The sequence below is a fragment of the Podarcis bocagei genome, assembly GCF_964188305.1.
Source record: "Podarcis bocagei genome assembly, chromosome: 14".
Lineage (NCBI taxonomy): Eukaryota > Metazoa > Chordata > Lepidosauria > Squamata > Lacertidae > Podarcis > Podarcis bocagei.
Genome location: NC_138139.1, coordinates 7,913,010 through 7,926,508, shown reverse-complemented (window position 1 = coordinate 7,926,508; position 13,499 = coordinate 7,913,010). Strand labels below are relative to the sequence as shown.

At 45.2% G+C, this 13,499-nt stretch overlaps 1 protein-coding gene across 10 annotated transcripts in view; it reads left to right on the top strand.

Moving 5' to 3' along the window:
- The window catches only part of CELF6 (CUGBP Elav-like family member 6), a 200,143-nt gene that overhangs the window by 154,775 nt on the left and 31,869 nt on the right, over nt 1-13,499 (top strand). For 7 of the 10 annotated variants that reach the window (XR_014001873.1, XM_081169222.1, XM_081169223.1 and 4 more), the window contains 2 exons: nt 9,320-9,448; nt 11,686-11,765. Coding sequence is in view for 9 of the 10 variants with exons in the window: in XM_081169222.1 (XP_081025348.1) it covers nt 9,320-9,448; nt 11,686-11,765 (209 nt within the window). In the remaining variant the exon portion in view is untranslated. The remainder of the gene's footprint in view (nt 1-9,319; nt 9,449-11,685; nt 11,766-13,499) is intronic. The other 3 variants (XM_081169220.1, XM_081169219.1, XM_081169225.1) reach the window with 1 other exon arrangement.

The window sequence follows — 13,499 nt, the reverse complement described above, 5'->3', positions numbered from 1 at the left end:
GTTAAAGTATTATAACAGTGCTTTAAATGTGTGCTGTGGGTGTGGCCAAAGTATACAAGTGATTTTGACAGCTGAGACAGAAAACAATCTCTCCTCCTCTCTGGAACTAAAAATACAACAATATCAAATTAAAAAATCAGTGCTTTTGTTGAGTCAAAATGGTGCCAGTACTCACCATGAAGTTGTTGCAGTAAGTGTTGCACTTTTAACATTTGTGGAGGAAAGGTGCTAGTACGATGTTCCCTTAAGTATCCCCAGAAAAAAAGCACTGTGAATAACTAACACTTGTGAATAACTAACAGGTATCTGAAGAAGTGTGCATGCACACGAAAGCTCATACCAAGAACTAACTTAGTTGGTCTTTAAGGTGCTACTGGAAGGAATTTTTTTATTTTAACACTTTGTTGTCCACCCAAAACCTGCCGTCTGAGGCAGCCGCCTTACTTTGCCCAAGGGTAGGGCCAGCCTTCCAGCATCCCAGGTATGCACTTTACTATGGTTGCTGAATGTCCGGAATTTCCCGGACATATCCGGAATACTGTACTTGGGAGGAGCGTCCAGACAGAAATCGTAAAAGTGTCCAGAGAAATCTGGATGTATGGCAACCCATGCTGGCAGTGTCGCTTTTGGCGATTTTCCTTCAAATTAGCTCAACAACTTTGGGCAAAACTTTAAAAAGCTCAATAAATTTGCACACACACACACACACACACACACCCGCCCAAAAAGCTGTTTGAAATATGGCAAGCCTAACTTTACAGGGTTTAGATGCACCTATTGCTCTTTCTTTCAGCCATCTTTTCATCCCAGAGGAACTTTGCAGAATAGAGCAGGAATTTGGGTTTTTTGAACCAGAGCTGTGAGCAACACCCTCTGGTCATTTATCTCCCTCCATCTCTGAACCAGCCCTTCCCATAGAAAGAGGAAGACATGTTCACACAAATGAGCACACATTCTGCTTTCCCAAGTGACAGCCAGTGAAAAGTAATTGGAGACTTGAAAAGCCCATAGAGCTGAAAGGGGAAATAGGAAAGACTGTCACATTTCCAACTTCCTTCCTCCGATCTATATACTTCAAGATAAAGGCAACCACTCTCAGCACCTCATGACCAAGTGGCAGAGAGAGGCTTCATGGGTACCAAGGGAAGACCTCAGACCGCATTGCTGTGCCTGTAGGTGCCACATTGACAATCCTTGCAGTAGAAGTTGCGAGTGCAGCATTTGCAGCGATAAACCAAGAGACAGTTGGAGCAGATCGTACTCTGGAGATAGGAGTCTTTGCAGCCCTTTCCATTAGCCAGAAGACTGAATCATAGTACAAGTATACTGAGATGTTTGAAAAATGTTGTTCTAGTTACCTGTTGTTGCTTTGAGAAAACTATTGAAGGCTTGTCTATATGCTCACCAGTATACCATAATCTGGCCTTGACAGTGTGGGTCTAACACCCAAGCTCAGCTGGCTGTGACCCCCTTCCTCTGCTCTTTCTGAATCTCAAGAAGCTGCAGGGATTGTGGCCAATGGATGACTAGCACCCTCTAGGGGAAATACCAGGCCAGTAGCTGGCCATAGAACAAAGACTGGCTTCGTGCTTGGCATCCAAAAACCACACTGTAAAACTTTGCCCGTAATTTGTTCAAACCAAACTCTACAATCATGAGAGATGGACTAGTGCTTTTAATTAAAACTTATACATACATACATTATTTTAGAGGTGAACCATTGCTCCAAAAGTTTCTCAGATTGACTTGTGAGAATTTTCTGTGTTTTCCTGGGGTGGAGGAATGGAAAGAAGGTTCACATCTCCAAAGTTAATTCAAAGATAAGAAAAAGGTTGCAACATGACCACCAGGCACGTCCCTGAGCAAACCACAATTGGTAAACCGAGAATAAGTCTTATTGCAGTGCATGGTAGCGCAGCAGCAGCAGCAGCAGGAAGAATGAGTTGCTGATGGGATTTAAAAGTCCAACAGCATCTGGCAGGAAACTCATAGGAATAAGTGAATCTGTCTTTCCCCTTTTTTCCAGTCTTCCATTCAGTTCTACATATTTCCATATCAGTTTGTGGGGGGGGGGGGGGGGACGGGGACGGACGACAATTTTTAAAGGTTCTCACGAAAATTCATTAGCAAATTTCTCCTGATACAGTGGTACCTCGGGTTAAGTACTTAATTCGTTCCAGAGGTCCCTTCTTAACCTGAAACTGATCTTAACCTGAAGCACCACTTTAGCTAATGGGGCCTCCTGCTGCCGCCACACCGCCGGAGCACAATTTCTGTTCTTATCCTGAAGCAAAGTTCTTAACCTGAAGCACTATTTCTGGGTTAGCGGAGTCTGTAACCTGAAGCGTATGTAACCCGAGGTACCACTGTATACACATTTCTGCAAGCACTTTTCACTGACATAATGCATTTTTGCATGCTGTTTTCCGTAACGTATGCATTTTGTGCATAGTTTACCCTGGCATATGCATCTTTGTACACAAGCAGGTTGGAGAATTGCACTGCAAAATCTGGGGAAGTAGAAATCTCAGAGGATGACAATGTTTCCTTTCGTGTATTGTTTTAAAGAGTGTGGGTTTGGTAGGTTGACCTTTCAATGCAAACCGAGCCAGAACATTCTGAGCAGCACTCATTCATGAATTTACAGTGGTGCCTCGCAAGACGAAATTAATTCGTTCCGGTTTCCCATAGGAATGCATTGAAAATCAATTAATGCGTTCCTATGGTCAAAAAAAGTCCAAACAAAGCCAAATTTGGTACAACAAGAGTTTATTAAGTGCTCTTTAAAGTCACACATACTGTAAAGAGCGTTTCAAAATTCAAACCCAGAATTTTTTTAAAAAAACAGCAGAGTGGCCCAATGGTCACAGAAAATTATAAAAATGCAGAAAAAAACCCACAAGCTTCCAGATTCTTGCAAACCCCTCCCCAACTGTTCCCCCAGCCACCCAGCACACAGAAATTCAAATCCAGTTTTTTTAAAAAAAACAGCAGAGTGGTCCAATGGTCACAGAAAATCATAAAAATGCAGGAAAAAAACACACAAGCTTCCAGATTCTTGCAAACCCCTTCCCAACACCAAGTCCTTGAATTCCAAACACCCCAACCCAAAATCCAAACCCCCAAAAAAGTTTTAAAAGCTTAACTTACCAAATGGCTGCAAAAGAAGTTTTGGAAAAGCTTCAAAAATCACCAAAGTCTTTAAAAACCTCAAAAAAGGCTACTATGTACACTGCGTTCTATGAGTTGCTCCTCGAAGTCAAGTCGCAACTGTATTAACGGTGTTAAGAAAAAGGAAACAATCCATCTTGCGAGGCATTCGTCTTGCGGGGCACCACTGTACTGCAGTTATAGTCCATTTCCCCCACCCCCACAAGGAATTCAAGGTGGAATACATGATTCTCCCCCTCCTCATTTAATCTCCACAACAACCACCCAGTGCAGTAGGTTAGGCTGAGAGGCAGTGACTGCCCCAGTGTCACCTAGTAAGTTTCATGAGCGAGTGGGGGGGGTGCACCCTGGTCTACCAGGTCCCAGTCCAACACTAACCACTATGGAACACTGCCTCTCCTTGCTTTAATGGCCTACATCAAACCAGACATAGGTAGATTTTGGCAAACCTCTAATGCCCCATTTTTCTATCTCTCTGTGCACCTTCTTGCCTATTTCCTATGGCGCCTGTCTGCAGACAAATGCACGCGAGGATCGGTATTTTAAACCCAGTGATGTTTTATTCCCAGGGATCAGTTGCTTGAGCAGGGTAAATAACAGTGTATTCAGAGAGAGATGTAGTTATTAAACACGACTCAGCTGGTGCCAGCAAAAGCTCCCTGCGTCCCAAAGGGAACTGGGAAATAAATTACCCACTTACAGAATGTAATTGGTGAGGGATTAAAAATCAATAGACAGGCAAGAACAAGCAAGCTGCCTCAGCCGGGCTCTGTGGAGGAGGAGAAATCCCATTGCAAGAGGCTGGCACTCTCGTTGCCCAAGAGCACGTGCCCAAGAGCACAGTTTCTGGCCATCTGGGGGCTCCTCTGCCTTTTAAGAGGTCAGTGGCAAAGAGATGTTTGATAGGTAAAATGTGCTGGGGCAGAATGGCCGGCCCTTTCCACCCAAGTCCCACAGGCCCACTGGAATGGTCTGTAGGATTCAGATGCAAGAAACCTTAGATTCAAAGCCCAGCTCAGCAATGCTCTATCCCTTTGGCCCTGCACTGTTTTCCCAGGGGATCAGATGAAATATACCAAAATATGCCTCTAACTCCCCTGGGAAAAAAATCATTAAAAGTGCAGGAGGCCACTTTGAATTAATAGTTCCCCAATTCGGCCGGCACAGTTGCATTGGTTTGTGGCCGGCCTTGTGAAAAAGTGCAAGCCCCACTTTGGCTTTTTGAAATGAAGGAGAACCGGAATGAATGCAGACAAAAGGGATAAGAAGGAATACAGCCTTCAGCAGGGCTTGGAAGAATGAGTATAGACAGAACTGGATGGAGGTCTGAGGGGGCAAGGGGCAAAACGTCCTTTGGCAGTGGGCTCAGGTGCGTTTGCCCTGCAGTAATGGCATGGCTGTGAGCAACACAGGGCAGCCGTGATTTCCCACAATGCTCCAGAGTGATGCTGCATCAAGAACATTGTGGGAAATTAAAGGGGTGGCTTCAGTCAGCTGCCACCGGGAGTGCTGGGTCAGAAAATAATAATAAAGAGGATTCCAACATAAGCATTAGCTGTGCACCCTGGTGGGGCATTTGAACCCTGACAGCTGCCCCCAAGATGTCAGGTGCAGATACCAGCCTTGAGGATCTGTCAGTTTCAGTTTCTCATTTTTCTAGTCTTCACATTTCCACATCTCTTTGCATATTTTTGATTTAGCACCTCATGAAAATTCTTATTGTTATTATTAATGATTTTCAGGTTTATACATTTCAATAATTTTACAATCATTTTAACATTTCAAAATTTGACTTCCTTCCAGCGGCGTAGCGTGAGTTGTCAGCACCCGGGGCAACGCAAGTAATTTGCGCCCCCTAACCCGGGGCAAGGCACGTAATTTGCGCCCCCCCTAACCCCTAACCTGCGAGTTGCCGCTGGCGCTGCCGCCCAAACGACGCCGCTTGCCCGGAGGAGGAGGGGGGCAGAGAGGCGAGGAAAATGCAACGGCCCAGCAGCTGCAGCAGCAGTGGCGGAGGCGGGGCTGTGAGAAGGGGCTGCCTGGCGCGTCCTCCGCGGCGAGCGCTGAGAGCCGCTGCCTGCCGGGCGCCTTCAGCCCGGACGCGCGCACAGCTCGTCGGTTCCGCGAGACATGCGGCTCTGCTACAGCCTGTGCTTGAGGCTCTTCGGCGACTCCGGAGGCAGCGAGCGCGCCCCCCCAGATGTTGCGCCCGGTGCGGCCTGCCCCCCTGGCACCCCCCACGCTACGCCACTGCTTCCTTCCCCCACTTTCTGCAGTTCCTTAAGCTCTCTTTTTATGTATAGCATTGTAGGTGCCCAGTCAATCATTGCTTTATTATTATTATTATTAATAATAATAATAATAATAATAATTTCAATTTTATACTTTTCAATAATTTTACAATCATTTCAACATTTCAAAACTCGACTTCTTTCCCCCTCTTTCTGCGGTTCCTTAAATTTATTTTTTAATATTTTCTGCATATCCAAATTAATTGGCTCATTCATTCATCTACTTTAAATATATACTCTTATAAAACTGCAGGTTATTACAACAATCCTGCCAATGTTCTCACATACATGAATAAATTTCTGTACAGTTTGGATAGTTCTGTCCCTCATGTAAATTCAGCAGCATTTCATTGTAAACTGTTCCTTACACATTTTTCCATGCAATTTTCCCCAATACAGTATGTACTTTTTTTCTTTGTGATTTCCCCATATATAATGCATTTTTGCATGTTATTTTCACTGACATGTGCATTTTAATGAACACTTTGCCCCAGTATATGCATTTTTGTATGCTGTAACCACCCTGAGACCGGCAGGTTTAGGGCAGTATACAAATTTTAATAATAATAAATCATCATCATCATCATCAATTTTTGTACATGCTACTTGGCTAGAGAACTGAACTGCAAAATTTAGAGAAGTGCAAATTTCAAAAGATGGCTCAGTTTGAATGTTGTTTCAGAAAATGCAGGTTTGATAGGTTCCCTTTTTTATTTTATTTTTATTTATCCATTTTCACAAACTTAGTATACACACCTTACATTTTCATTCTCTAATTTCTTATCAAAAGTCTTCTTAATAGGTTCCCTTTTAGATGTGAATTAAATTCCCCCCTCCATCCCTACAAGAGGGTCCCTATTTTTATCTATGAAGTGTTGGATCCTTAAAGGCCGCCGCTTCCTCAAATTTCACATTATCATTCCCTTTTTGGCCAGCAGACCAGCAAGAATTTGGCTCAGAGCAAGACTCCGGCTTAGGCCATAAGTGAGGCAGAAATTCGAATCCTCTTTGAAGAGGCGCTTGCGGTGAGGAGAGAAGTGCCAAGGAAATTTAAGCTAAGCCAAAGCCTACAACACTATACAGGGACAGGTGTTGTTGTTTTTAATAGAGATGGTTTATGTTTTACTAGACAATGTATGAGCCCTGGTCTCTTAACTAATTTTCCTAGTGCCTGACAAAGCGTCCACTGTGCCCTGCTGTTATTTATTTATTTCCCGCCCTGCGCATTCTGACAGGCCACCTTATTCCCGTTGTCAGACGCCATTAGAGCCCAGCGCTGGTGCGAGGGCTGTGGAAGACAGATGCCGGCAATAATCGCGAAACACTCATTATTTACCATCACTCCAATGATGTTTAAGTTATTTATGTCCCTTGGGCAGGGCTGGCAGCGGAGGGTTATTTGGGTAGTCAATCATAACCATGAAACGGCTTGCTACTTTACTTAACCGTCTCTGTTTCTCTCGGAGCCTCGTTGCCTCCATCTCTGTCTTTCTCATTCCAAGTACCCCTTTATTCCCCATTCCTTCTCATCAACCTCCACCCCCACCTTCTTTCTCCACATGTTCCCCTTTGACTGGACTTAACCGTCCAGGGGTCCTTTACCTTTACAATAATAATAATAATAACAATAATAATAATAACACTAGCAGCTCTTTTTTGTTTTAATGATGAGGTCCCAGTGCTCCTATATTGATAAAAGTGCTGTGGGTGCCCGCACAAAATGGCAGCCATGGGCAGCAAAAACATAAATGATAGTACTCTGTACAAGTGAGTACTGTCACAAAAAGCCCTAATGATAATAATAATAGTAGTAATGATAATAATAATACAGTTAAAAACATTCCTTCTGAGGTGTAGTGGGGCACTGCCTCATTTACGCTAGTGGGCCAATCACCACTGAGTGAATGAGGGCAAAAATTTGTTCTCTGCTGCTGCGAAGGGTAGAACTTGATCTAATGGGCTGAAGTTGTAGGAGGGCAGATTTGGGTTGGCTGTTAGGTGATGGTAAAGGTGACCAGTTACTTAAAAGGATACTGGGCTCTCTTTCATTGGAGGACTTCAAGCAGAGGCTGGAGAGTTGCCTGTAGGGGATTCTGTACCTCTGGCCTCCCCCAAGTCCATGAATCGAGGAATCCCTAGCATGCAGACACTGTGCCCGCTGGATTTCTCCTAGTTGCTTGACAATTTATATACCCCTGGTATTTAAACAGAACATCTAAGCCACTGACAAAATGTTTAAACATCTTCAGTAGACAGTAACTATGGAAATACCAGAGAAGGCCCACATTCTATAAAGCACTACAGTGGTACCTCTGGATACGAACGGGATCCGTTCCGGAGCCCATTCATATCTAGAAGCAAACGTAACTAGCAATGGCACGTCTGTGCATGCACGTGTCACTTTTCGTCGCTTCTGCGCATGCGCATGACATAATTTTGAGCATCTGCGCATGCGCAAGCGGCGAAACCCGGAAGTAACTCACTCCGTTACTTCCGGGTTGCCGCGGAGCGCAACTTGAATGCACTCAACCCGAAGCGCATTCAACCCGAGGTATTAGCAACAAAACAGAGCATCATCTTGGACACTGGAATAAACATGGCACGTAAGAAATCAGCTATGAAATTGCAAGGAAATTGTAAACGTGATACTGTCCTGGCCCTCACTGCTGCATGAATGACTCAACTTGGGTTTCTGTTTCTACCAAAATCTTGACGGTGAAGATGAGCGCAGTACATAGGGAAGGCAAGGGTGAAAGGCACATGGCTAAGCATGAGCTAAGATACTGACCCAACAAGATGCCCCCTGTGCCTTCTTTTTAAAGGATGGGACAGGCACTTAGTGTGGCAAATGGTCCGAGTCTCCAAACTGGGCAAGCAAACAGGCATTCCTCTCAGTGAGTTGAGCTTACAAGGTCTTTTTGCACCAACACTGGCATCTCTGTGTCCTTGGAGACCACGTTTCAGCTGATTTATGCTCAGCAGCCTCCTTCTTCAAAGGAAGCGCATCACTGATAGCAGAAGGCACCAAAGGTGGCTGCTCAACAGGGGAGAATGGGCTGGGGGGTCTCGTGATGCTGGATTAGAACGCCCCACTTGGTCCCTCCTTAGGATCCAGCTCACTATCCTCCAGGCCAGCCCCTCCCCCCCCCCCCCCAGCCCTAGACTCTTAACAGAAGAAGAAGAAGAGTTTGGATTTGATATCCCGCTCTATCACTACCTGAAGGAGTCTCAAAGTGGCTAACATTCTCCTTTCCCTTCCTCCCCCACAACAAACACTCTGTGAGGTGAGTGGGGCTGAGAGACTTCAGAGAAGTGTGACTGGCCCAAGGTCACCCAGCAGCTGCACGTGGAGGAGCGGGGACGCGAACCCGGTTCCCCAGATTACGAGTCTACCGCTCTTAACCACTACACCACACTGGCTCTCTGACACTTCTTTAGAGCCCACCAATGCTTCTCCCATCCTGCTGGGTCCCACCTCATGGTCCCTCCCATCCCTTCTTTGTCTCAGACACCCCACCCCCATGACACCTCTTTGGGACTCGTGACAAATTCACAATGCTTGCAGGCTGAGAACAGGTTGCTAGGCTTGGTGGGTCAGGGCTGTTCTTATGTCCTGATGTACTCAGAAATACATCCCATTGAGTTCAATGCAAGTAAGTATGATTCAGAACAGCAGCCCAGACACAAAGGCCATTCGCCCGTCCGGCAAGCCCCTGCAAGGGTTCATAGTTGTCGTCCAAAGCCCTGGCCTGGACCAGCCGCCAAGTCAATAAGCCCCCACCTGTGCTCCCGTTCTGCCCTACTAATCGCGTGTGGCTTTGCGTGGCTCTTGCTAATGAGGAGTGGTTTGTTTTTAGAAGACAGGAAGCTTTTTGTGGGCATGCTGGGGAAGCAGCAGAGTGAGGATGACGTCCGGCGACTCTTTGAGCCCTTTGGCCAGATCGAAGAATGCACCATCCTCAGAGGCCCCGATGGAGCCAGTAAAGGTGAGGAACAAGAAGCGGCGGAGAATGACATCGGCAACACCAGAAAGGGGTGACGCAGCTTGCTTTTTCCTCCTATGGGGAAGGGCCACAGCTCAATAGTAGAGCATCTGTGCTCTGCAGGCAGACGTTCCCAGGTTCAATCCCTGCCGGCATCTGCAGGTGAAGTCTGAAATCCTGTAGAACGTCTGCCAGTCAGTGCAGACAAAACTAAGCTAAATGGACCAGTATGAGGTACAACCTTGTAAAAGGGAATGGGGGGAGTTATTCAGGGCTGAGATCAAGATCCTCTCTGCAATGTCTGCCACGCAAGCATATCTCGGCCAGCTATTGCACAGCTATTTGCACAGGAGAAGCCAGAATATAAATAATAATATAGAGGGGTGGCCAAAAGAAGTGGGTCCGAACGCTGGGATCTACCTGTTCCAATCTGGGTCTGGACTTGCCTTTTGCTTCAGCACATATTTCCTTAATAATAATAATAATAATAATAATAATAATAATAATAATAATAATAATTTATTTGTACCCCACACATCTGGCTGAGTTTCCCCAGCCACTCTGGGCGGCTTCCAACAAAGATTAAAAATACATTCAAATGTCACACATTAAAAACTTCCCTGATGTCTTCTAAATGTCAGGTAGTTGTTTATCTCTTTGACATCTGATGGGAGGGCATTCTACAGGGCAGGCACCACTACTGAGAAGGCCCTCTGCCTGGTTCCCTGTAACTTGGCTTCTCGCAATGAGGGAACCGCCAGATGGCCCTCGGCGCTAGACCTCAGTGTCCGGGCAGAACGATGTGGGTGGAGACGCTCCTTCAGGTATACTGGGCTGAGGCCGTTTAGGGCTTTAAAGGTCAACACCAACAATTTGAATTGTGCTTGGAAACATACTGGGAGCCAATGTAGGCCGCCCCCAGTCACCAGAATAGCTGCTACTTTCCCATTGCCTGATACTTGCTAGTAATATGCTCCAATCCTTCTGAGCACCTACAGTATTATTATTATTATTATTATTATTATTATTATTATTATTATTATTCCTCCCTTTATCATAAGAACGCAGGGTGGTTCACAGAATAAGATGCAGGATAAAAAAGGCTGTGGAATATTAATCAGTCAAGGGCCTGGTTGAAGAGGAATGTTTTTGCCTGCTGCCTAAAAACATATAATGAAGGCACCAGGTGAACATTCCAGGGAAAAACATTCCACAAATGGGGAGCCAACGCAGAAAAGGCCCTTATTCTCGTGTTGCCAGCCTCTGGACCTCACGTGGAGGAGGCACACGAAAAAGGGCCTCAGAGGAAGATCACAGGGTCTGGGCAGGTTCATAGGGAGAGAGGCAGTCCTTGAGGTATTGCAGTCCTTTACACTGGTTTTGGCATTTATTGTCAGGTGTTTAAACCGATTTTAACATTGCATTTTCACTTTGTGGGACCTACAGTGAAGGGTGGGTCTGAAATAATAATAATAATAATAATAATAATAATAATAATAATAATAATTATTATTATTATTATTATTATTATTATTATTATTATTATTATTATTATTATTATTATGAAAACCCACTGATTTAAAGGTTGCAGTCCTATGCACATTTACCTGGACTAAGCCCAACCAGGCATAGTGAACTTTATTTCTGAGCAAACAGGCACCTAACAGAGTGCAAAAACAAAACACATGATCTGTGTTGTCTGTTGTGAATGCCCACTTTGAATTGGTTTTCATATATTATGGATATTGCTGTTGAATTGCCTCTTGTTTTACACTTTTGTACATTTTAATTTCTGAGAGTCACACTGAATCCTTTTATTGGGTGGGGGGGGGGAAGCATCGGCCCAAAATTTAATGATTGGAAACATAACCTTTTTCAACCCTGAAACACACACAGGAAGAAGCAGCCTCTCCCCCTGTTTATTATGGGCAAATCTGGCCACTTAGGCAGGTGCACGCCATTCTCAAGTGACGGCGCTAGGCTTGTCTTTTGCTAGTGGAACATGGGATGCTGCTCAACCCACGTTAACCAAAAGCAAACTGTGACCTGACCCTGCAATAGCGGGCACGCATTGCCTTACAGCGGGGAGAAAGAATCCTAGATGAGCCAGACTTCAGGCTGCCGCTTGCATTTCTCCACCTTGACTGGCTCTGCCAATATGGAGATCCACTCTGGGTTTAGTTTTGGGGTTTTTTTGGATATGCCTCTGAGCTGACCATTGATCCTTCCTTTCCTCTTAGGATGTGCCTTTGTCAAATACGGGAGTCATGCAGAGGCGCAAGCCGCTATCAGTAGTCTCCACGGCAGTCAGACCATGCCGGTAAGTGCTGGCCAAATGGCCGAATCAGTGGGTTAGAGCGTGGTGCTCATAATTTTTTGGGTTTTTGTAGTGTTGTGTTCAATTTGTTGGAAAATTAATAAATATTATTATAAAAAATAATAAAAAAGATAATGCCAGGGTTGCAGGTTTGGGACAGCTGGATATTCCTGCACTGCAGGGGGTTGGACTGGACGACAATCAGGGTCCCTTCCAATTCTACAATTCTATGATTCTATGATGGGGGATTGGCTTAGGTGTTCCCTGTGCTCAGCCAGAGGGCTATGCAAAAGGCATCCACACCTTTGCCCTTGTTCTTAAACTTCTACTTGGTGGTGTCTTGCGTGGGAAGAAGTTTGCTGAAGCTTCTCTTCACCATAAAGCATCTGAGATAGTGGCAGGGAATCCAAGGGCATTGCTGAGGATACACCATATATTTGAACCACATGGTTCCTCAAAAAAAGAGATACCTGGGAACTGTCGTTTGTTAAGGGTGCTTGGGATTTGAGCTCTCAGAGAGGTAAACTTCAGTTCTTTAAATGTTTTGTGGTTTGTGCACAGTCATAGAGAGAACATATTAGAAATATTTGAGGCATTTAACTTTGTGTATTTTGATACAAAATGACCAGACCCAAATATCCTGGATTAATTTGTAGAGTGGAACTTAGTTACTTGCAGGCTTTTGTGCTTCCTTGATGCAGTTTGACAGATGATAGATGGATGGATGGATGGATAGATAGATAGATAGATAGATAGATAGATAGATAGATAGATGATAGATAGATAGATGATAGATAGATAGATAGATAGATAGATCAGAAATTTTGAGAGGAAATATATATTTTATGAGAAAAATACATTGAAATGCACATGCAAGTTTTACTTAAATCTTCATTTTCACGCAGATACTGGGGGGGGGGGGGGTTTGCAGATTAATGCAGAAACGGGATGGCTCCATGAATGAACACATGCAAAAGTGACATAGGCTGAACATCACCTGGTGTGCCCAGAATGACTGCAGCTCCTATCTTTCCTGAGCATTGGCACTGCTGGCTGAGGCTGATGGGTGCTGGAATCCAGCAACATCTGGAAGGCCATAGGGTCTCCTGCTTTGGGACCAGCAGATATCAACCCAGATAGCCTCACTGTGGCAATCTGGATCTAGCCATTGTACACCCTGCCCTTCAACTTCAGCAGCCCTTCCCTTCCTGCCTGCTGTGGGACGAAAGCTAAAGCATCCTCATGAGCACAGCTGCAAGAGGAGGATGGTAGACGAAGGAACTAGCAAAGTGGGAGAGAGCAAGCACAGCGAACCTTAACTGCTCTGCACCGTTTGGTTGTAGAGGTTGGCACTTGGCGACCCTGTCAATTCCACAATACCAAAGAGGAGGACAGTGCCTAAAAGGTCCATCAGGAAGCAGGGAATATTCACATGGCAGTGGAGTCTGGCTCATTTGGGGGAATTGGGGCACTGCCCCACCAGCCTAAGACCCTGGAGCGAGGACGCCGAAGTAGACCAGCCTTCTCCAACCTTGTGCCTTCCAGATGTTTTGAATTTCAGCTCCCATCAGCCCCAGCCAGCAGGGCTAATGGTGACGGATGGTGATGACTGTCATCCAAAATGTCTGGAGAGGGAAGGCTGGAGTCTGCAGTACTAAGCTAGATGCACCACAATTTGACTTATGGTGGGGAAGTTTTGTACGCCCTGCAGATAGAGAAGAAAAACAGAGGTGGCCA